Consider the following 24,339-nt stretch of genomic DNA (forward strand, 5'->3'; position numbering starts at 1 on the left):
CATTTCTTGGGTTCTCCGGACAAGAGAGATGATCAGGCACATACTCTGCGCCATGTGCCACACTGTTCCGTGCTGCCGCAGCAGTTTTCATCAATCCTTGGGGTTGTTTTGGGCGTGTGGCTATCTCCTGTGGTCTCGTAACAGCAGGCAGGCAGCACTGCAAAGCGCCTTGCTCAATGCCGTAGAAGTAGCAACTACCAAGGCAGGGTTTCAAACATTTCCTGGACTGGTAGCCTCCATTCTCAAGTGAAGCACATAAATAGGCATGATTCAAAACAAAACAAAAAAAAAACACATACATAGGCAATTTTGTTGCCCTTACGATGAAAAAAAATGCTTTACCAGTATGAATACCAAGTCAAACCACTTTAATTTTAACTAAGTTTATATACAAATATATCGATATTTCCAGCCCAAAATAAATATACTATAAAAATATATTATTCAATTAAACCAATTTGGTGCTATATTTGACTTAAGACAAACATAAACTGATTTATGATATAAAACAGAGGAAGCATATTGTAACAAATTGTGTGCAAGAAATTTCCAATCGTCTCATTTTGGTCTCCAACTTCTTTAACAGAAATTCCAAAAGTACCACCTCAAGGGGAAAAAAAAAAGAAAAACAACGACAACCTTCACACCAGTATAGGAACAGATTTTATCTCTGAAGATGCACCTTAACAATCACTATTTTTTTACAATATTAACATGTGCAGATAAACATCAATAAGAAGGATGGGACAGCAAAGGCCAAAGGACCTGCATGGCTGCATTTGTTCCAGCTATATTTATCCACTTCAATAGCACACATAAAAATGCAATTCATTTAGAAAATCTCAAGCCTTCCCTTATTGCTGATTTACCAGATGGTTTACCTATTGAGATGTTAATGTAGATTGATAAAAAAAATTCAGCACAGTACGAAAGTTGATTAGTGCACTCATATGGGAACATTTTGAAGCAGAAATCAAAATATTTTAGTCATAAAAGCCTCAGTAAGAATAGCTCACTTGCATCCCACCGCTCTGCTGGCTCTCTGTCACTTCCAAAGACCAGACAAAACCAGCGTAGGAGAAAGTCTACTATTTTCAGGTCTACTTATTTCTGCATTTTTTTTATTTAACGGTAAAGATTAAAGGAAGACAAGGGGCAACTTGTTAGAGTTTAATATGAAGAGCATATTTGCAATTGTAACACAAATATGTAGAAACAAAGGGGTCGATCGGCTGCCGCAGCCTGACGCATACAGATACAATACAATGGACTGTAGAGGCTGGCTGAGGGGGCAGCTGCAGCCTTACCGATCAGCGCCAAGAGGTATTGCCCCAGCCTGATCCATCCATTTGGACCTCCTGACTTTGTGGTCTGCAAAGAGTGCTCAACAGCCGTGTGTCGCACATCATTTCCATGTGTGCCATTTATGGAGAGAGAGTTCAGCTGGTAAATTCAGGAAGCCTCTTAGAGACCATACCTTAGCATATGCCATAGCATCATTCAGCGCCAAGATCAACAAATATGGAATGATCTCTTTCTTAGCCTTCAAAAGGTTATCAACTTTCTCCCAGCAAAACAGACAAGTGGAATGAAAAGTTAACTTTATAAATTGCAGAGGGCAGTGAAATGGCCAGCAAGTTAAGTGCAAAGATTACAAAATCTCACCGTTATGACTGGAGAGGGTTCCGTTGATGCTTGCTGAAGAAATAATTTAAAGCAGTAACTACTATCATGACAAGAAACACATAGCATTCAAGGGAAAATGAACAACCAGAGGGTGACCTACATTGGAATTCAAAGCGTTGTTAACACTCAATTAGGTCAGCTACAGTAGCCACTCCTGTGAATCTTGTAGAGCACTTGACTATTTCCTAACCAAAAGAATGTCGTAGTTAACTCAGAACCAACACAAACTTCAGTCTTCGAAAAACAAAAGAAGCAGAACTAACAACAGGTCCTCCCACAAAATTGCATTTCATTCGCTTCCTTGTTCAAATATAGGAAGTCGACCACATTGATCTTAAAAATTAAATGGGGGAAAAGAATATTACTTACCAAGCCAATAACAATAGTTAAGAACCTGCCAATTAATTCCCTTCTGCGAAATTGCGAAGGTTCTTCCTTCGCAGCAGTGTGGTAGCATGCCTAAATCTACACCAAACAATGGAACGGATTACACAAATCACACAGCGGAGAGGCGGGCTGAGGTGGGAGGCAAATAGCGGTGGCTGTGATGTTTGCCGTGGCCTTGGGGTTTGCGATTTTGGTGCAACAGAAGTTGACGCGTGCTGCGGCACGGAGTGCACCTCACGCAGCTTGCCTAGGAGTCCTGGATGACTCCCATCCCTCACCCCAAGCTGTAGATGATTTAAAACATAATAAGATTGTGGACGCGGAAAAGATTTACTCGTGCATTAATACTCCCTTTGTTGAAAAAAAGGGAGAAAAATATTAGGTGTATTTTGTTTTGTTAGGACAAAGATTTGACCTAACAAATTGCTTTCCTAATATACATTTATGTGACAAAAGTATAATCATAAGAAAGTACTTTTGAATACAAATCTAATAACATCAATTTTGCACCACAAAAATTATATCCTAATAGAGCAACTGTTCGTTAAACTCTTGTTATAATGAAACAAAATACATCTTAAAGTGGAGTGAGACCGGTGGTGGAGGGTTGGACAGTACTCATTCGAATGGAAAATCTTCAGATTGGGAGTCTATCAGCAGTTACATACTTACGATGATAAGCCAATAAGTCATCTGACTGTCAGAACTTTACCAAAAGAGTAAAGAGTGGTAATTTGTAAGTGGAGAAGAGAAAACGTATAATGTACCTCAACAAAGAAGCTGATCGTTGAAGTTTCTTTGTTCCTCGAGACAGTGAGTCAGTGACTATTTTCCAGAATCACGCGATGACCAACTTACATACCACCAGAAGCATGATCCTATGGTTCAGTAATACAGTTTGATACTTTAAGCAGCATGAAGTATGAAGTATGAACTATTATCTTTTAGCATGATCCGCTGGTTTAGTAATCCCTTACTTGTATAGCCACCGAAACTTGTATGTGTAATACTTTCTTCCCAGGCTAATTTAACCAGGGAGCACCTGGCAAACTAAAAGAAAATGTAAATGACATTCGTAACAAAACCTTGGATAAATGTAGCGAAGAATAGGAAAAAGGTTTCAGTCATTGTCAAAGCTTGAGTTCATCACTCAATAAAAAATAACTTCCGTCCTTCTGATATCATTATAACAAGGATGTGGTCAGGTTGTTGATTACCGGGTTTAGTAGTAAAGCAATTTTTCAAGACATGATATCATAATAACAAGGATGTGGTGTACTTGTATTCAAACATGTTCTTCAGACAATCACCATGTGAGAATGTATGCTGTTCTCCACAGTAGTATTCCACATTGCAAACAAACAGCTCCAGTCATACTTGAGGGGACTGACATGGTTGTTGGAACTTAGCTATCACCTTCAAGTTCTTGCATGTGATAGTTTGTAACAGTTTTCCATATTATGCTCCTGTAAAACCAGCACTGTCCTTTCTTAGACACATTTGTCCTGTTGTCTGTAGGGTATTATAGAACAACCCACATGAAAACATCTAACATGGTCTTGGACAATGCAATTTCAAAATACATAGTAGCTAAGATCCAGGATACAAGAAGAACGTGCCAGCTAGCTCAATTGGTTGCATATCATATAGTCATCAATGTCCCATTGCCACCCAGCAGCATAAACATATCTCGCCCCATCTTCTGCCACTGCAATAGTTCTCTATAATGAGTTGCATCACCAAAACTACATACAATGCACCATCTGGATGTCCTGAAACAGTTCTCATCAATAAAAATTAGGGAGGGGATGGCATTGTTGCAAAAGATGACTTCTTTCTCTTTTCTTTAATAATAGCTCTATCCCTCAACTAATGCATAGTTAAGTATCTGGAAGTTGCCAAGGAAAACAGAATTTGTAGCAGGAACACCAAAGTTATGCACCACATAATACTTATTACTTTTGTACAGTCGTGGCAGTTTGCATCCTTGGAAAAATAAATGCAACATTGATACTTAGTCACTTGAGTACAAAGGTTGACATGTTTTTTCATGATAAACAGGTAACTAATAACAAGAATAAATTCAAAGCCACATGGAAAATATAGTAGATCTAATCAAGAATTTCATATCTAAATAAGCATAAAGGTGATGTATCAAGTTGCAATGTGACTATCTGAGTGAGATTCGTGCAATTCATAAGCAGTAGATAGTCAAGGGAGGGTACACCTTGGGCACAAAGTCTACTGGCTGTCCTCGTTCACTAACTCTTCAATATATTTCTTGCTGAAAGTATCCCAGATCCCACTGATAACGAGTAGGCCCAAACAATTCGATTGGTGTAGTTGCTGACCCATACCACATAGTTCCAGCAACTACGAAAGCTGCAAAAAAAAAATAAAAATAAAAAAATAAACAGCAGCGATACTACTGGAACAAATGAACAGATTCGCCATTGAGCTACTTTCCAAATTTGATATGTAAATTTCTTGATTAATTTAGTTAAACTATGCAGTAATTGTTGAAGCATTCCTTCACAAACTTATACCATGCAGAAAAAAAACACATATTGATTCAGCAGAAGTTAGATTCTTACATTCTCCTGAATCACCTGGAACATCTCGAGAACAAAGACCCAAACGTAATATCTGGCAATATTTCAAACAGAGTAAAAAATAATATGGCAAGAGGAAAATATGAATATCGATTGTGTAATATCTATTAAAATCTGAGTGTACAAAAAGAAATTCATTTTCAAAAGCAATAATTTATATGGCATATTTCATTATTGAAACTCATTATACAAAAAGCTAATTTCTCATGTTCAATACAATAAAGTGAGTCAGTACCAAACCAGGCCTGATAATTCTATGGCATACTTTATCATTCAAACTCATCACTGAACTGACAACAAAGTTTTCCTGTTGAACATTAAATACCGGCATTTCAAAGAAAAGAGTTCTGTCTAGGTAAAGAACTAAAAAATTATATCTACCTTTTGACACAGTGTTTTCAATCCATTCCTAAATCCCACTAACACAACAAGTGAAAGCATCACACCTGCTGACTAGATCAACTCAGCTAGAAAGCCAAAAAGAAAAGCGCAGAAAAAATATTCAATTTTACCAAAAATCCCCACATGAACAGTAACCATCTTTAAAGTGGTGGAACCGATTTGAATCCCGGACAATGATCTCCCTCTCAGTTATTTTTGATATAAATTTTGTGGCATTGTGGCAATCACCACACACCCGCAAATTCTTGTATATATGAAGTGGAGTTCCTGGAGGAGTATTTATAATGCCGAAGGCTATAGCCAATCTCTCGCTATGACTATTCAATATCTGTTCCTTCTCATCATCCTCGACATCCTGTAAGACAAAACTTGAGTCAGGAACATAACCTAGGCTTCTCATCTTGGCCAACAGATCATGTAGCTCTCTCTGGATCTCTTCATGTTGAGGGTGGGGGTCCATCTGATTGCCACTGTAAAATACATTCACTGATCTTTTCACCTCAATTGAACTCCATCCAGGGGTTTTTTGCAAATTCTGACGTCTGACCAAAGATCTTACTTCATCAACTCCATCCCACTTCCCAGCCTTAGCATACATATTAGACATTAGAACATAATATCCAACATTCTCTGGATCAAGTTCAGTCAGGTTTTGTGAAGCCACTTTTCCCATTTCAACATTCCCATGAATCCTGCAAGCACCAAGTAGAGCGCCCCAAATAGCAGAATCAGGTTTAATTGGCATGTTTTGAATGAACTCAAAAGCATCATCCAATTGACCAGATCTTCCAAGCATGTCTACCATGCATGCATAGTGTTTTGCAACTGGCATAATACCATAGGAAGTTTGCATCATATTGAAGAAATCCCGACCTTGGTCAACTAAGCCAGCATGACTACAAGCAGCCAATAGTGAGACAAACGTGACATGATCAGGACTGATTCCTTCCTGCTGCATTTGTGAGAAGAGACTGAGGGCCTTTGCACCATGTCCATGAACTCCAAGGCCAGCTATAACAGCATTCCAGGGGCCTGTACTCCTCCTAGCCATTTGTTCAAACAAAAGCATAGCCTCATCCAATTTCCCACATTTAGCATATAAGTCTATCAGACAAGTACCAACATATAAATCCAGGTTTAATCCAGTCTTAACAGACAGCGCATGCATTCGGGTGCCCTGCTGCAAGGCACCAAGATGTGAGTATGCAGGTAAAACACTCACAAAGGTTCCTTGAATCGGCTTCAGACCCTCGTGCTTCTGCATATGGTTGTATGCATGGATTGCATCACTGGAAAGTCCATTTTGCATGTATCCTGTGATCAGCGTGTTCCAGGACACAGCATCTCGAACTGGCATGCTGTCAAACATCCTCTGGGCAGCCTCGATCTCTGATAGCTTGGCGTACATATCAACTATAGCATTTCCTGCAATTATGTCACCCACATCCCACCCCCGCCTTATCATATAACAATGCACTGATCTCCCACCACACTTATCCCCACATTGAGCAATAGCGGATGCCAGGCTCACAAGCGTTAGCACATCTGGGGAAACCTCACTGTCCCTCATGCCATGGAACATCTCGACAGCAGAAGCAACCTGCCCACCCTGCTCATGCCCTGAAATGATTGAATTCCACGTCACCAAATCCCGCGATGTCATTCCATCAAACACTTTCCGTGCCTCCTCCAGTATCCCCAGCTTCCCGTAAACATCGATCATGGCATTGCAGACGAACAGTTCGTCATCCAGTCCGTGCTTCACCGCATACAAGTGCATGACCAGCGCAAGCGCCCGGTCCCCAAGCAGGGCGCACATGGGCAGAACGCTGGAGACCGTCACCGCGTCCCCTGCGACGCCCTCCCCGACCATCCTCCCGAACAGGCCCACCGCCTCTCCCGCGCGCGCGTTGCGGCAGAGCCCGGACACCATGGCGTTCCAGGCGGCCACGTCACGGTCGGGCATTTCGTCGAATGCCCGGTAGGCCTCGCGGACGCTGCCGAAGCGGAGGTAGGCGTGAACGAGGGCGCCCGAGACGAAGACGCTGGTGGGGACGAGGCCGAGACGGAGCGCGCAGGCGTGGAGCTGCGCGGCGGATGCCGGGCCCGCGGAGGCGCGGACGAGGGGAGGGAAGGTGAAGGCGTCGGGGCGGAGCGGGCGGGCGCAGGAGAGGAGGTGGCGGAGGAGCGGGAGGGCGAGGCGCGGGAGGGAGGCGCCGGAGAAGGCGGAGATGAGGGTGTTGGCGAGGAGCAGCGGGGGCGCCTGGAGGTGTGGGTCGAGGCGGCGGAGCTGGCCGGAGGTGACGAGGACGGCCTCCACGCCGCGGGGGAGCGCCGCGAACGCGAATGCCCGCATTGGTTGCTGCACGCGGGGCGCGCGGGACGTTTTTTGGCTATCGCCTTCTCCTTCTGTCTAGTGTTTAGTGGCAAAATTTAAAATTTTTAAATTAATTTTAAAGTTAACTTTATAATTTTTTGACGTATTATATGTTTTAAATGGTTGTAGGCATGTATATAAAAGGTTTACTTATAAATTATTTTTCGATTGGTAAAATAATAGGAGCTACGTTTAGCCATTTATTTTAGTCAAAAAAAAATTTATATATGTAAAATTATTTAAAGTGAATTTAATGGTAAAACAAACCATAATAAAAATACTTAATAATTAAATATTTTTTGAAGAAGATGAATGATTAAACATTATTCAATAAATCAATGGTGTTAAATAAAAAATCAGCGGTGATATCATTTATTATGTTCGTTTCATATTATAAGATTTTCTAGCCTTATCTAAATTCATCAATTAAAAAAATATATATAATTCTAATTTTCATGTATATATATATAATTAGATCCTATATACTGTGAAACGGAGAAAGTATAACACAATATTCCTAGCATGGTGACTGTGGATCCAAATATTTCTTTTGGGTCCACACAAACCCAAACCCCTACCGTTTGATACTGACCATGCGGCACGTTAACCTTTTTGTTATGCGATGACCAACGGTTTATCTTTTATTTCTTTATGTAAGAATGAGGAACTATAGTGTGGTAACAGCAAATAATTTATCTTTTAATTCTTTATCTGAAAAATAAGGAACCTTGTTTAAATAAGTAATAGTTGAGTAATTAAATGGTATTTGAGGGGTATTTACGATTCAGTGACATGACGACTTCATTTTTTTATATCAACATATGTTGTTATAGCCAACGGAGACTCATAAGGATACATATCGTATCCTAATCCTAACGAAGGTCATGTCAAATCTAAGTCGTCATAGCCAATAGAGAGCCATGAGAATATGTGTCGTATCATAACAAAGGCAAAGGGACAATAACCTTCAACCTTGTAAGCTCTGGGCACAAAGTTGTTCGAGGAGCCACAATGGGCGAGTGGCATCCTCGTCGTAGTTGCTTTTTTCGGAGATACTATGTATTGGGAAGAAATTATTCATGGGAGTGACTTTAGTACAAATGTCACTATTTTTTCCCGAGAGCCGGTCGCTTCACATTGTAAATGCTCTAACAAAGCACTCTATTAAATAATGAATCATCATGATGCTAGTTGTTATTTACACAATACATAAAAATAAAAATAAGGTATGTCTATACATTATATGGACCACACGAGCCATAGTATAGAGGGAAACAATTTTTTGAACCAGCCACTTGAACTTATTTTTAATTTAGATTTATTCCAGAGACGGTCAAGTGATGTGGGGAGAAGCAAAAGGGGAGACAACCCGCTTTTAAGTACTATCAGAGATATTACACATATACAAAACAATTAAATGATAATTGTACATCAAAAAAAAACTGATAAAAAAGAATTAATACACCACGTGTCCTTACTGAGGAACATAGCTTAATTAGGTTCCATCTTCCAATATATGCCCTTCACGAGATGCAAATTACAATTAACAACAACAAGAAGAATAATTCTCCAACAGGGACGACAACACTCAAATCATCATCTATTCATCTTGCACTATCTATTAGTTAGCCGGTGCTTCATCATTCCTATGGGGTTTGATTTGAGGGCCTGCCTGCCGAGCCGTCCTTCCTCCGTCGTCGCCGGTGGAGCGGCGAGGCTACCATATATATGCATGTATGTCCCTATCTCGATGTGATCCTGTCAGTTAACTATATGTATGATGAATCATGTCATATCTCATATCCAAAGATTAATATTTAATTAATTGTCTCCATGCATGAATGAAGTTTTTCTATGGTTTAATTAATTGCCATATCGTAATTTTAAGCAGACTTTGTAACGCTGTTCACAAAATCGTATTAGAAGATACCTTATTTTCTAGCATAAAGATATGTGTTAGATATCTAAGTACCAAATAGAGTCTTTTTGGTGCTCTTTACTGATAGTATTATACTATCAGTAGAATTAATCCGAGTCATTGATTAAAAAGAGTATTTAGTATTTTGTAGATTAATTGATTTGTAGTGTTTTGTAATTTAGCTTTTTTTTGCGAACAAAAATGTAATATGTAGTGAGTTTTGGCAGCTTGGCAAAAGAGAATATCGTTTTATCCGTGTGCACATAGCGGTGGTGAGGTTGTGTTCTGCGGTAGCCCGGCAGAAGAGAAGATAATATATACGTGATTTTCAGGCTCATGATTAAAAAGACGATAATTCTATTTCAAATTTCTATTACTCCTGATGTTGTTGATGGTATAATTTAATCACAGTCATTCGCTAAAAATATATAAACCATATTAATTAAATTATATTGCCAGTATAATGCAGGACTCACCAAAATATATTTCTACAAGTACCTAAAAATTTCTCATTTATATCATTATGCATTAGGCATGTATAGAATAGGTGAAATATATTAATAAGAGGCTCACTTGTGCTTTCTCTTTTGGAGGAAGCGCTGCAGCGACGCCTTCCTCGCGATCGGCATGCATATGCTGCTGCCGCCGCTGCCGGAGAGCCTCGAGACAGGTGTCGACATGGGCTCCGGCGGGTTGACAGCAACGGCATTGCCGCCACCAGCTGCAGCCACAAGCTGCTGCGTCCGTTGGATCAGCCTCTCGGCTGCCTCCGCCGTGTAGTGCTCGAACACCAGCACCTGTCCGCCATAGACGATGGTCAATGGCGCCGTCGTCGCCGCCTTCTGCACTTCCGGCCTATACACACATGCATACATAGGCGAGAACAACTAGGTTTAGTTTAGAATCGACGGGAGGGGTAGAAGGGAAGAAGGCGCATGCTCTTTGCGAAATGTTCACCGTCCTCGTTCTTGGGTCGACGACGACGGCGATGTGACGCCGCCTGGGAAGAGCTGCATCGTCCGTGCGTCCATCGCCCTTCTCTCCTGTGGCTGAGGCTGCGGCTGCTCCCGCATGTATGGTGGCAGCTCGAGGCTGCGCCCACGCGTGGCGGCCGTGAACATGCCGCCGCCGCCGCCGCCGGTGTCCATGGTCTATCCCTCCTTTCTTGATCTCTCTACGTGCGTACTAGCCAGCCCAGCTTCCTCTCGATCGATCTGCCGGTGACGGGCGCGCGGGCGGGGTTGGGTGGGAGGGAAAGAGCAAGCGGTGGATGCAACATTGGCACGTTTTTGTGCGCGCATGCGGCTATCTCGCATGGCCACGCCCTTGCAGATGGCTGCAATTAAGCGCGCGGCGGCGAGGAAAAGGAGCACGTGAAGCTGTGTCTGTTTTATTAATAGCTACGTCATTTTTAAATAAGACAAGTCGTATAAAAAACATGGAGACGGCTTAATTATGAGACAAGTCATTTTTATTAGTAAAGTTTGTGTGGAATGGTCTGATCCATGGGAAAATGATGGTTGTAATCATTAGGTCATTCCAGGGTGCCACGCTTGCAATTAGCTTGCTGTCGGACAATGACTATGTTCTTTTATGAGCTGATATGAGACATAATCAGTGTGTAGATTGATGTTTCAATATTCATAATGATTTGTCAATTGAGATTTTGTTTTGGCATCTCCCGTTAGTTTTGTATTAGGAGTACATAGTATTGTTCACCAATGAGGAAAATTTTAGAGATTCCATATAGTTTTGTTAGTTGTCTTCCACTAGGCATACATAATTTTTCGTACTTTTGTTCATTAAGGATAGTACTCAGTTCTTTTTAAGTAATATATTTTAGAATGCTTAATACTTTTGTTTACGACGAAGAGTACTTAGTTTTTTTAATTAAAAATAGTGGCGTCTCTTACTAATTGCTTAAGAGAAAATGGAAATAACTCGATTTGTATTGTCCGTGGACGCTTTGTATGCTATCTTGTTATTTCCACCAAATTAAATATGTGCCTTCATGTTATGTTCATGTAATATTGTTTTAAGCAATTAACTGTCTTATGTAAATGTATTCGTTTACTCCCTCTTAGCATATATTTTCCCCGATAACCTCTACTATCGCGTCGAAGCATGCATGCCATGCCGTATTTCGCAGATGTGGAGTGCTGCGTTGGGAGTAGGCCCGACTCTGAAGAGTGGCGGTGGGTGCGACGGCCTAGGGCCCACGAGCCTGCCCCCTGGATATGTTCGTGATTGGAGGCAAGAACAGGGAAGAAGAACCGACGCCGACTCGACTCGCGTGTGCGTGCCTGTGTGCGCGTCATCTCGTTCATCACGGCACCGGCGCATCGCCGACTGTCCTCTCCTCTCCGGCCACTTCTGCAGTCCAGCCAACGCCGAGTTAGTACCGACCACTACTGCACTAGCAGATCACCTATCCAGCCTGTTCAACCCCTCTGCTTCTGTCGGCTGTTAGCCTGACAGCCTATGAATTTGTGAATTGTGAACAGCCAACAGCGGTCAGCGGTGGATACAGGCTGCAGCAGGAAGACAAGAGCCTGCCATTCTAATTCTGCCATAGGAGGTGCACCCTCGCAACGTGCAGGTACAGACAATTATCATGTGTTCATGTATTAATCTATAGATTAAGATGAACTGCAATTGTTAATTGTTAAATTATTGATTTACATCATAATTTACTAATATTGCTTAAATTAAAATATTGCCTAAGAAGCATTTAGCGGGTGCTCAACAAAGAAACAAAAGAAAGCGAGAAGATCAATTTATACAATCACAAAAGGGTATTATACACAAGTTTTTTTCAGCACCAAACTCAAATAGTGGTGTTTCCAACGGCAATCACGAGGGCGTGGATGTCAATGAAGATGATATGGCAGTAGAACAAGAATCTGATCAAAGGTTGAATACAGAAGTTGATATCAATGAGAATGTTGCAGTGGAAGAAAATTTACAACATTCATCTGAAAATATAGATGGTAATGAAAATATCGATCCCCTCATATTTACTTTTGATCCTAGAGCATGGGATAGTCTTGACAATAAGGAAAGGGATATCTTAATTGAAAAGGGGCCTATGAGAGATCTGAATCTAGAATTTCCTTTGGACAGTCTTGATAGACATTTCTCATATGCTTATTACTCTAGAAAGTTAAGTAATGGAGAGGTTGTTGATAGAAAGTGGCTAGTTTATTCGAAGCATGTCGATAAAGTTTATTGTTTTTGTTATCAGTTGTTCAAATCAAATGATACCAAGACTTTTTTAGCACATGATGGAATGAACAATTGGAAGCATCTTAGTGTGAGACTTAGACAACATGAAAACAATGTTGAGCATATGAGACACATGAATACTTGGTATGATCTTAGGTTGAGGTTAAGTAAAAATAAGACAATTGATGATGAATTGCAACGGGAAATAGCAAAGGAAAAGGAACGTTGGAAGCAAGTTTTGATAAGAATTGTTTCTTCTGTGAAATTTCTTGCTAAATATAATTTGGCTTTTCAAGGATCAAAGGAGAAACTTTATGAAGATAGTAATAGCAATTTTCTTGGCACAATTGAAATGATGGGTGAATTTGATCCAGTTATGCAAGAACACATTAGACGGATTCAAAATAGTGAAATTCACCATCATTATCTTGGACACAATATTCAGAATGAGTTAATTTCTCTAATGGCTCATGCCATGAAAAGTGTTATCTTAAGGATTATTAAAGATGCTAAGTATTTTTCTGTTATATTGGATTGTACCCCAGATGTGAGCCATGAAGAACAAATGACTTTGATGTGCGTTGCGTCAATATGTCAAGTCACACTCCGAAAGTGGAGGAGTTCTTTCTTGGGTTTTTAAAAGTGGATGACACATCAGGACTTGGGCTATTTAATGAATTAATGAGTGCATTAGGCTTTCTTGATTTGAATGTTGCTGATGTGAGAGGACAAGGTTATGATAATGGTTCTAATATGAAGGGAAAACACCAGGGTGTTCAGAAGTGATTGCTCGATATTAACCCAAGAGCATTATATATGCCTTATGCATGTCATAGTCTGAATCTTACCCTTTGTGACATGGCAAATTCTTGTAGGCAAGCTATTTCATTCTTTGGTGTTGTTCAACGTGTATATACATTGTTTTCAGGTTCTACTAAAAGGTGGAAGATTTTGCTTGACAATATTCCAAAATATACTGTCAAATCTTTGTCTAACACCCGTTGGGCGAGTAGAATAAAAAGTGTGCAAGCTATTAGGTGCCAAGCCCCTCAAGTAAGGTCAGCGTTGAAGGAACTAGAAAAGTCTACTGCTGACGACAAGGACTCAAGAAAGTCAGTGATGCTTAATCTTTGGTAACTGCACTTAAGAATTTTGAATTTTTATTTGGTATGGTTATTTGGCATGATATTCTATTTTCCGTAGATATGGTCAGCAAGAAATTGCAATCTAAGATTGTGTGTATGGACGCTACTGTAAATCAAATAGAGGAAATCATCTTATTGTTTAAGAAGTACAGAAACGAAGGATTCACTACTAGTCTTGATATTGCAAAAGGCATTGCTTCTGATATGAATGTAGAGCCAGAATTTCCTACAAAACGTCAAAGTAAAACAAATTGGTAGTTTGATGAACAAAATAACGACGACGAGAAGAAAGATAGTCAGCGATCGAATCCTTCAGAGTTAATTATTTTCTTGTCATGATTGATGTTGCAATTGCTTCATTGACTAGTCGATTTGAGCAGTTGAAGGCATTTAACATTGTGTTTGGTTTCTTATTCAGCTCAAAAAATCTCAAGTCTTTGGATGATACCAATTTACGGAAGTGTTGCACTACTTTCCTAGAAGCCTTTCTCATGGTGACTCATCTGATGTTGATTTCCGTGATTTTTACTCCAAACTGAAAGTGATGCAATTAACTTTGCCAAATGATATAATGTCAACCTCTGAGATTCTTATGTTCATTGTGGCCGTAGATTGCTATCCAAATGCATCTATTGCCTATCGAATCCTTTAACTACTCAGGTCACTGTAGCATCAACAGAGAGGAGTTTTTCAAAATTGAAATTACCGAAGAACTATTTGAGATCAATTATGTCACATGAAAGGTTGAATGGCTTGGCTATGTGCAGTATTGAGAAGAATATCTTGGATAATATTGATCTCCAAAGTATCATTGATGATTTTGCTTCAAGAAATGCTCGTAGAAGTTCATTTTTATAAAGGCAATAGATATTTCTCATCAACAATTTAAAGTATTCATGTTATTTTAATATTTTAATTTTATAGTTCTATACTATATTAGTAATGGTTATTTGTGTGATCATGTGGTTATCTTATATAACTATATATATAATAAGTAAATAGTACCCTTAAGGGCCTATATTGTTGAGTTTGCCTAGGGCCCACGAAAAGTTAGAGCTGGCCCTGGTTGGGAGTTGACGGCTTGAGCGCCATGTTCATGACAACATGGACCGACCGTTACATGCTATGAACATCGTTCACACTGTGGGCTGCAAACCTTAGTAGCCCACCCACCCCTGCAAAACGTATTGAGTGCAAAGCTGCAACACGTAGCCAATTTGCATGTGGGGGCTTTCTCCGGCAAATGAGATTCTCTAACTTTCTATTGAAAAATTAGAGATGAACAGTGCTGTGACTTTGGATGCATTTTCAGCTGTTTGATCCGCAACAAATGCAGCTAATCAATCGTTACAGTACCGATGAACAGTACATATGCTATAGTGTTTTTTACTATAGCTATAGTGTTTAAAGTCAGAGTAGTGTATCATAAGACTTTTTGTGCTTTTTTGTGATTTTCCTTAACAAAGTCGGAGAATCCGAATTGTTTCTCCGGTTGTAACTTGCAAACCCACCCTTGGAGCACTAGTTATTTTTAGGATTAATTGCATCTGTGCCACTGCAATTATGCATGATTAGAAAAATACCATTACAACTTCATGAATCACATATATGCCATTATAATTCGCACGAAATGAGTTGGATGCCACTGGAATCGGCTGTGTTGACCATTTTTTACTGTCAATTTTTTGTATTGCCGAAAATACCCCTGAGCATTGACCATATGGACTTATGCTGAGGTGGGGTGTGCTAGGCCACTGGAAAAATCCCCTTTCCCATTGAAGAGCGCGGAGGCTGCAGCGTCGGAGGACCAAGCCATCCGGCGCAGTGGCTCTGGGGTCGACGACGACGTGCGGTGCCAGTGGGGACGTTATAGCTGGACACCACCACGCTCTTCCTGGCGTGGTGCGGGACGAGGAGGGGGCCACCGGGTGCAACTGCATCGTCTCCTTCACGACGGCGTCGATGTAGGGGAGGTCGGTGAGGTCACGCTGCGTCACCCAGCATGTTCGGCCGACTACGTGGTTGAGCTCGTCGGTGGCCGCGGTGATGGCATCGGGCCAGCGGGGGAGCTCTGCCATCGCCCACTCCATGGTCACCGCGGAGCTATCCTTGCCGCCAGCAATGATGTCTTGGATGAAAGCCTTGATGTCGTCGCGTGTGAGCCTTGACTCCGAGTCTGCGACGCCCTTCTCGGCGGATAGACGGAGCAGCACGTCGACCAAGTCACACACCGCCGCAGACTGGCTGCCGTCATCGACGGCCGCTTTGGCCACCTCGTGTTCCTGCAGGATCTGCTCAAGGAATCGATAGTACATCTTGCCCAGTCGCTTCATCCTCCGACGACATCCCTGCAAGTTGAGCCACCCCAACAAAGGGAGCTACTCACCAACGTTGCTGACGAGGGTGTGCAAGATGCCGTGGTAGCCGTATGTGATGGTCTCGTTGGCGGTGGGGCGCGCGTGATCGGCAAAGGCATCGTCAGCCGAGGACGCAACCACACAACCGATTCAGCTAAGTGCTATTATGGCCATATGAATATACGGTATGCCAAAACTAAGTACTTGCTCGATTCCATCATAGACAGTGGCATCCAACTCACTTTGGACAAATTATAATGACATGTATGCGATTTATGAAGTTGTAATGTTATTTTTCTAATCGGGCATATTTGCAATGGCACGGATGCAATTAACCCTTATTTTTAGGACGGTTTAACCGGTTTTGATTTTTTTTTTCGGGTTTAGGAAACCGCCGGCGTCTAAAACCCTACCCTTCCTCTCCTGTTCGGCCATTTCCCCCCTTTTCCATTCCGACTCTTTCCTCGGTTCCTCCACCGGCAACGCCGCCAACTCGGCCATAGCCCTCCTCGCCCCTTTCCCCGTGCTCGATGCCGGGAGACGCGGAGGACCTATCGCCGGCGGTAAGGAAGCTGGGTCGGCACTTCAGGCTCACGGAAGTGCACATCTGGTAAAGCTTCTCCCCGGAGGTTCTCCGGCGACATCTCTTTTGTTGTTTTTTTTACTGCTTATCGTTGATTCGGTCGCTGCAGGGATGATTGGTACGCGGATGGCGCCGACGTGAGCCACAGGAGTTGGCGCTCCGTTGACACCGACTCCGCCGTAAGATTCCTATTTCGTCTTACGCGCTTCCAAATTGGCTGGTTTGCCTTGCGTCGAGCCTTGTGAATGAGGATTCTGATTTGCTAGTTCGGTCCAGTATTTGGCTGACCTTTTTGAGCGATTAATTTGTTAGGACAGTGGAATAAGTTTTACCTAGTCTTTTAGTCATTTTGAATTATGGTAATTTTGATGAATGGATTATGGCATACTTGAAATCCACCTGGGAAATTTCAGCTTAAGGAGAAATACATCAACTGAATTTTTCGGTCACTCCAGTCAACTCATTAAATTTGTTTTGCGTTTTGAATATTGGACCTTATTTTGCTTGGCCTTGCAAAGTATTCTGGGAGGTTTTCTAAAAAGAAGGTTTTGTTATGGTAATTTTTCCCAGGAATATTATTATTTTTAACTATAGCATGTATCACACTGTTTAGAGAGAACAGATAAACATAATACAGGGTGACCTAAGTTTAATAGGGGATGAATCTGAACATTGCAAAAGGGTTCAGCTTGTGAGTGATATAATAAGATATCTGTTCTAGAAGTACTGTTTGCTTACCAATAACTTCTACATACAACACTTTGAATAATGGTACAACACATAACCCCTAGACCCTTGTTGCATTTTTCATGAGCAATGTTAGGGAATTAGTTGCGTCCTTGCAAATTATATCCATCTTCATTGCTACTCCCTCCGTTCCATATTATAAGACTTTCTGGATTTGTCTAGATTTATCCATGTATATATTTTGTATATGTGTCTAGATTCATTAACACACATATGAATCTAAGCAATGCCAGAAAGTCTTATAATATGAAACAGAGGGAATATTAATGTTTGAGTTGCTGGTGGCTGTGTTTTTACCTTGAAGATCTTACATCACTTATGCATTGTATGCATATATATGTGTGTGACCTGGAGGATCTTATGTGAAACATGGGTCTATATATATATGTCTTATGCATGTGACTCATGGCATGATTCTCTGTAGCTTTTATACAGTATGTTTTGCAATTCTCCAATTTAAGGATAATCATTTGTGCATGGTAGATGATAGATCTCATACAATTACTTTAGTTTAAAGGTGCATATCTACATGGGGAAACCCAAATTATTGTCTTCTGTTTATAACTTTTGCTATCATTTATGGAGGATTCCTTGTAATCCAAGCACATTTGACCTGTACGTATTTAGTTCTGAATGGACTAAGTATCAAGTTGCTTATGCTTTGAATTAATTTCTGATAGTAGCAGTTCATTGTTAAACTAAAAGTTAATGGCTGGGCCTGCACTTGACTTTTGTGTCATGAATAGAATAGTCATTAGAATACATTTGGTTAAACATTATTACATATATTTCTCATAATGAGTCTCTCTCTTTTTTTTTTCTTCTGACATGCTTTCAAGTTGTTTTGTCTAAATAAATTGAACAATTTAAAATATTTAAATGCTTTGGAAATTGGATCATGTTGATTTGTAGCTTTTGGTGTGTACACAATTGTTGAGAACCTTCAATTGTGCAGGGCTGTCAAACAGATAAAATCCAAAATAAACCAGCCAAACAGACAGATGAAGGTAATACATATTCCCTTGCATTCAGTTATTTTATTTACTTCGTTCCATTTGTAATCCCCCCTGCTTGTGACATCTGCTTGCATTATAATACACTGCCCACACACAGCATAAGAAATAATGAAAAGATCATTAATTCATTATTTAGTGTTATTTTTCTAAGTTTGCAGCAACTTCTTACAATATGTTTATTATGTTTCTATGGTACCAATAGGCCATTCGTTTGTTGAAGACTTAGAATTGGTCAACCTGATGGGTTCTTTGGGGCTTCCTGTTTCATTCAGAACCAGTAAAGAGGTAAGTGCACCTGACAGTACATCATTCTACCCACCAGCTATCTGTAGCTTAAGCCCTTTTTCCATTACAGAAAAAGAACACACCCAATAAAGTAAAGAAGAATGGAAGGAAAGTCTCTTATGAAGCAGAAAATACTCTAATTTACGATGATTCAAGGACATGCACGGGTACTAAAGAAATTGAAAGTATTAGTCAGTTGATGGTTCTTGTGGAGCAAACTAACCTATGCAGTTCATCTAGGACCGCTGCAGGTTACAATGAAATCTGCAAAGGTGATGTCGAGGAGATGGACAAAGACATTCTGTGTGCTAATGAACAGGAAGAGTCGGGCTGTGGTGATCTCTGCTCTGCTAAAGTATTATCAGGTAGCAAAGCTGAAAATAATTGTGAACATGAGACTTCTCAGTTTCATGCTAACATGAGCAACCCAGTAAAAGCAGATTCTCCTGTTCGACAAAATCAAACTGCAGGAGTTGTAGTGCAACTGAACAAGGAGATGCTGGGACCAAATTCTGTTGATAATGAATCTAGCATCTCCTCTGCTGAGATTTGTCTGAAAGGAGGATTGTCGACAATAAAAGATCAACTATCTGGGGAAACTCCTTCAACATCCCCTGATATAAATGGTCTTGATCATGAGACTTGTCTAAGCTCAGCAGAACCATGTCCTATTGATAATAATCCTACCCAAAACTCTGACAGCAGCTTTTACTTTGAATATGGTGATTGGAGAGTCCTGTGGGATCCATTTTACAGTCGGTATTACTTCTATAACATCCTAACACAGGAGTCTACATGGTATCCTCCTCACGGGCTGGAGGATTTTGCATCACATTCCAGCACATATGTACCTGAAGGCTTGAATGAACTGGGCTCACAAAATAAAAGCATACCAGCACAAGAACACGGTAAGAGCCCTCAAAAGTTTGACCTGTCATCTGATGTCTTGTGCTGTGCAGATCATACTGTGGATAAGCATAGGGCCAGAAGCTGATCAACATGTTGTAGAATATTTACCTCAGCATTTGAGTGCATGTAACAGTTGAAAATAAATAGTGGTCAAATTAGTGAAATCTATTTTATGCAATCTCGAAGAGATTTACATCATACTGCACAGTTTTAGTATAACATTCTATGTTGATAATCACAACAATCTAGATTGTTAGCATCACCTTTTTGTGGCACTATATTTCCAGAGGTTTCTTGCTTGTGTTTGATAAATAGTTCTACATTTATGTACTTGCTGGGTTAATTATCTTGGTTTTTATTATAGGCATGATCTCCTATTCCCATCCATATAGTTAGTGTTTCTGTTTTCTTTTAATACAATAGTACATCTTTTTCTTATCTGACCAGATCAGGCTGGTGGTGACAAGCATTTAGATGGGCAGGGCCAAGATTGTTACAGTGAATTGAGCAATTTGTCAGATATTCTTGATGAAGAGAGAATAGATCAATGGTATGTCAGATCAAATTAAATCATGCTTTCCTTGACATATTTTATTTCATGATAATATCTGTTCTTTATACAGTATGGTAACTTTCACCAATGAAGCATACCACACTGACAGTATCCAGAGTGATAGTTCAATGAGTGAAATTTCAGAGATGAAACTGGAGGTTGCTCGCATCAAAAAGAAAAAGAGAGTAAGGAGATCTAAATCATGTAAGATATTGAGCCTCAGCATTGTAACAGTTGCTGTACCTGAGACCTTTTCAGCTGATACTACCAACAGATTTCTAGATTTCTTAGGATATTTTGGAGTTGATGTTTAGGATAGATATGATTGCTTAGTGCCTTCTGTTTATTTATCTCTGAATAATCATTTCCATTATTCCACAGATCATTTGTGTCAAGACTTGGCAGGGAACATCTCCAATGACATTGCCAAGTACTGGACGCAGCGGTATTCACTTTTCTCCCTTTTTGACAGTGGTATAAAGATGGACGAAGAAGGATGGTTTTCAGTTACACCAGAGCTCATCGCAAAGCATCATGCATCTCGTGTTGGTGCAAGCATTGTGATCGACTGTTTCACAGGAGTTGGTGGAAATGCCATCCATTTTGCTACAAAGTGCGTTACTGTTATCACATTTGATGCACTTTTAATATGTGAATAATATGTTAGCTTGAGTCTCTTTTGCATAGGACTGCATTTCAGGGCTTGCATTATGAGAATGTTGGCAGTTTGGCCTGAATATTTTCTTTAGTATTTTCATGTTCGCCTAAAGCACAGTACATGTTGTGTCACCAAGATTAATCATTTTGGGAAGTTTTTTTTTGCTGAATTTGTTGTCACATCGTCTTTCACAATCATATTCACATTTTTGGATAATACAGCTGAGGGTGAATCCTCGGTGTTTCTTGATGCAACTCCAACTACACAGTTTTAACATGACACCATTTCTTTTTTCAGGTGCAAGCATGTTATTGCTATTGATATTGATCCACAAAAGATTGATTGTGCACAGCATAATGCAACTGTTTATGGAGTAAATGATCATATAGATTTCATTACAGGTGATTTTATTCATATGTCGCCTCATCTGAAGGTACGTCTTATACTCTATCTATTGAAAAACTTGTCATCTGTAATCTTTATGGTTTGGATATGTTAGTCCCTTTAGTGCCCATAGTTGCATATGAGATTGTATTGCCAGTTTGATTATTATGCTTGCATGTGCCCATGCATGTACCTGTGTGCACGCATATTCTCGATGTGTTTACTATGTTAGGATAGAATTACCATTACCTTGATACTCCCTCTGGTTTTTTTATTTGACACTGTTGACTTTTGTATCTACGTTTGACCATTTATCTTATTCAAATCTTTTATCCAAATACGCAAAATTATTAGTCATTCTTAAAGTTCCTATAGGAATAAATCAAATCATAAGAATATAATTAATAATGATATAAACATTTTGAATAAAACAAATGGTTAAATGTAGGCCTAAAAGTCAATGGCGTCAAAAAAAAATCTAAGAGAGTATTATAGGTCATACAAAATAAGTTTATGTTCTACCAATAACCAAATTAATATCAACTTTATTGCAATCCTTATTTGTATAATTCCGATGAATTGGCCCTTGGCTAGGAGTGCAATTGGATATTTTTATCCCATTCCATATATTTTGTCAGGTTTCTAGTCAAATATAGGTGGTAGTATTTGTAGTGAATAAGGAAGTGGACGCATGTAGCACTGCAACGAATATTTATTTAGACATGCCACGAAACCAGAGATTATATTTTAACTACCCAACCTTAGTCCTATATTTTGGCTCTGTACACCACCATAAACTCCTAGAATATCAACATGGTGCTTCCTATTATTAAGTTAGTGCACCAAGTTCTTCCCACTAGTTTTGGAACACACATATGGTATTATTTTCTTAGCAGAAACCTGGAATCCAAATTCACAGTTTGTTATATGTAATTTTCATTTCACCAAATTCCTGGTGTGGATTAATAACTATGGTAACCACTGGTCCTCAACCCTGATTTGGAACTGCTTGACAGTAGGGACAAGGAGGAATATCTTGATACGCAATGCTTGTTGTTTTCTTGCATTAATTGGTTTAATATGCTTACTTTGGGCGAACAATTGTTTTATGCAGGGAGAAACTGCTTTCATGTCGCCTCCTTGGGGTGGACCAGACTATGCCAAAGTAGATGTATATGATATCACCATGCTTAAGCCTTGTGATGGGTTAGTTCCTTGTTCCAGAGTAGTTTGTTTCTCGTTCTGCTCACAGATGTTAACATGCCCTGGTTGGATTCTTCAGGTACTCTCTCTTCAAACTCGGCACGTCGATCGCTTCAAGGGTAGTGATGTTTCTTCCTCGCAACATTGACCAAAATCAATTGGCAGACATGTGCTTGTCAGTCGATCCTCCTTGGGCAGTTGAGGTATAATCCATTTCCTGTGATTTTTGTATATCTGACTTGACCGCAAAAGAGTGGTTTGATGCTCCTGTGAAGCTTAATGTTTAGTAGCCTTGGTCTTTTGGTCTGATGTTAATTTGGTATTTTCCTCACACTTGCTGGCAGGTAGAGAAAAACTTCCTCAATGGAAAGCTGAAAGCCATAACAGCATATTTTGAACAGCAGGATGGTTCAGACGCTAGTGATACAAACCCCCCAAACCCAGAATACCATACTTAGTGAAACACGCTTGTGCTCAATCTTCAACGGCGGTTGTTTTGATGAGAGGAGATTGTTTACCGGTGAGCATTGCAGCATACCAAGCAGGCCATCGAATAGGTAGTTGACTTGTTATATGTAATCATGTCACAAGTGTAGCACGCTGCCATCGCTGTGTTTGTGTCATTAACTCCTCTCTAATTGCAGCATTCCATTGTACGATATTTAAGCTCTTTGTAGAATGCGCAATCATTGTGTTGCAGCTTCCCTAGCAAACATAGCATAAATGACACGAAAAAAAAGGAGGTTGGTATAGTATTGTTCGATACTCGATTATACTAACCATGTCTTACAATGCCGGTCATAATAGCGTGAGCATGTAGTATATCGCTCCTTTGCTATTTTTTACTGAGAAAGTTTAGGTGTGTGGGGTTGCCTTTTTTATGGTGCAATTGAAAAATAATCTGTGAATATACGGATTTGTAGTGATCCAAAAGACAAGGCTAGGAAATAAATTTTGCTTAAAGAACCCTAAAATCAATTCTGACCTTAAGGTTAAAATTCTGCATAAATTTTGCTGAAAGAACCCTAAAATCAATTCTGACCTTAAGGTTAAAATTCTGCATAAGTGAAAACAGAAAATCTACGGCACAGACGACCATTGTCCGGATGGGAGCGAGTCTTTGTGCCAGTGGCGCTCCTCCACGCGTTGGCGTCGCTCGGCTTGTGCATGTGCTCATGCAAGTGGCGCTGCTCCCCTCTGCCGACATCGATCTCCGCTTGCGATGCACTGCTCCCCCATCCACGTCGATTACATATAGAGCATCTCAACAGCTTATCTATCCTATTCTTTATCCTAAAAATAGAAAAATAGAGGATGGAGACTATAAATTGAGCTCCAAAATAACGACTATCCTATCATCTATTTTTAGATGTCATCCATATCAGAGAGAACCTTTATATTTGGATGATCTCTCTCCATTCCCTACAGAGATATATAGATGTCATATATTATTCTCTAAAGAGAGGATGTCATATATGGATGATCTGGTAGAGTACAAAAAGATATAAATTATGAAATTGTTTTAGATGATCATCTAAATAAACATATGGATGACCAAATTTAGATGAGCTGTTGGGGATGTTCTTAGGCCCCGTTCGGATGAGAGGACTAGTTAACTAAGTCTCCCTCGTTTTCCGCGCACGCTTCCTAAACTGCTAAACAGTGTATTTTTTTTTAAAAAAATTCTATAGGAAAGTTGTTTTAAAAAGCATATTAATTTATTTTATATTTTTAATAATTAATAATTAATCAATTATGTACTAATATATTACTCCGTTTTCCGTGCCAACTCATAAGTTAACTTATCCCCCATCCGAACAGGGCCTTAGTGTTATCTGGTATCATATGGTTCTAATTTATAATTTATTTTGTTTGAATGTGATTCTGTTTTG

General features: G+C 40.0%; 4 protein-coding genes, 1 long non-coding RNA gene and 1 pseudogene across 8 annotated transcripts; 2 read left to right on the forward strand and 4 right to left on the reverse strand.

Annotated features, from left to right (window-relative positions):
- Positions 1-640: 640 nt before the first annotated feature.
- LOC107303902 lies at positions 641-1,781 on the reverse strand. The gene is made up of 3 exons (XR_001549873.2): positions 1,666-1,781; positions 1,478-1,560; positions 641-1,371 (listed from the first exon to the last, which is right to left on the reverse strand). It is a non-coding gene; the product is annotated as an uncharacterized LOC107303902 (long non-coding RNA).
- Positions 1,782-4,851: 3,070 nt separating this feature from the next.
- On the reverse strand, positions 4,852-7,443 carry LOC102707108 (pentatricopeptide repeat-containing protein At4g33990). Its single transcript, XM_006651409.2, has one exon. It carries the CDS (start codon positions 7,441-7,443, stop codon positions 5,194-5,196), a length of 2,250 nt encoding a protein of 749 aa, XP_006651472.1. The 3' UTR covers positions 4,852-5,193.
- Positions 7,444-8,798: 1,355 nt separating this feature from the next.
- Positions 8,799-10,620, reverse strand: LOC102707388 (protein TIFY 11g-like). Of its 2 annotated transcripts, none has more exons than XM_006651410.3 (3): positions 10,340-10,620; positions 9,956-10,237; positions 8,799-9,222 (listed from the first exon to the last, which is right to left on the reverse strand). In XM_006651410.3, the coding sequence occupies exons 1-3, from the start codon at positions 10,528-10,530 to the stop codon at positions 9,207-9,209; spliced, it is 489 nt and encodes a 162-aa protein (XP_006651473.3). In that variant the 5' UTR covers positions 10,531-10,620; the 3' UTR covers positions 8,799-9,206. The 2 variants fall into 2 exon arrangements, with proteins under 2 accessions (XP_006651473.3, XP_015690649.2); XM_015835163.2 differs by having other exon boundaries at positions 8,799-9,233.
- Positions 10,621-11,531: 911 nt separating this feature from the next.
- Positions 11,532-14,621, forward strand: LOC107303880. The gene is made up of 5 exons (XM_015835140.2): positions 11,532-11,776; positions 11,887-11,981; positions 12,202-12,372; positions 13,536-13,740; positions 14,171-14,621. The coding sequence occupies exons 1-5, from the start codon at positions 11,532-11,534 to the stop codon at positions 14,289-14,291; spliced, it is 837 nt and encodes a 278-aa protein (XP_015690626.2). The 3' UTR covers positions 14,292-14,621.
- Positions 14,622-15,289: 668 nt separating this feature from the next.
- LOC102707950 lies at positions 15,290-16,560 on the reverse strand (annotated as a pseudogene).
- A 3-nt stretch (positions 16,561-16,563) lies between these two features.
- Positions 16,564-23,211, forward strand: LOC102708232. 3 transcript variants are annotated; one of them, XM_015834700.2, is made up of 13 exons: positions 16,564-16,719; positions 16,802-16,871; positions 18,395-18,446; positions 18,658-18,740; positions 18,811-19,105; positions 19,211-19,648; positions 20,097-20,199; positions 20,273-20,406; positions 20,584-20,815; positions 21,158-21,293; positions 22,359-22,450; positions 22,527-22,650; positions 22,792-23,211. In XM_015834700.2, exons 1-13 carry the CDS (start codon positions 16,640-16,642, stop codon positions 22,903-22,905), a joined length of 1,953 nt encoding a protein of 650 aa, XP_015690186.1. In that variant the 5' UTR covers positions 16,564-16,639; the 3' UTR covers positions 22,906-23,211. The 3 variants fall into 3 exon arrangements, with proteins under 3 accessions (XP_015690186.1, XP_015690185.1, XP_006651475.1); XM_015834699.2 differs by having other exon boundaries at positions 18,811-18,907; positions 18,992-19,648; XM_006651412.3 differs by having other exon boundaries at positions 18,811-19,648.
- Positions 23,212-24,339: the final 1,128 nt, after the last annotated feature.

The sequence above is a fragment of the Oryza brachyantha genome, chromosome 3, assembly GCF_000231095.2.
Source record: "Oryza brachyantha chromosome 3, ObraRS2, whole genome shotgun sequence".
NCBI lineage: Eukaryota > Viridiplantae > Streptophyta > Magnoliopsida > Poales > Poaceae > Oryza > Oryza brachyantha.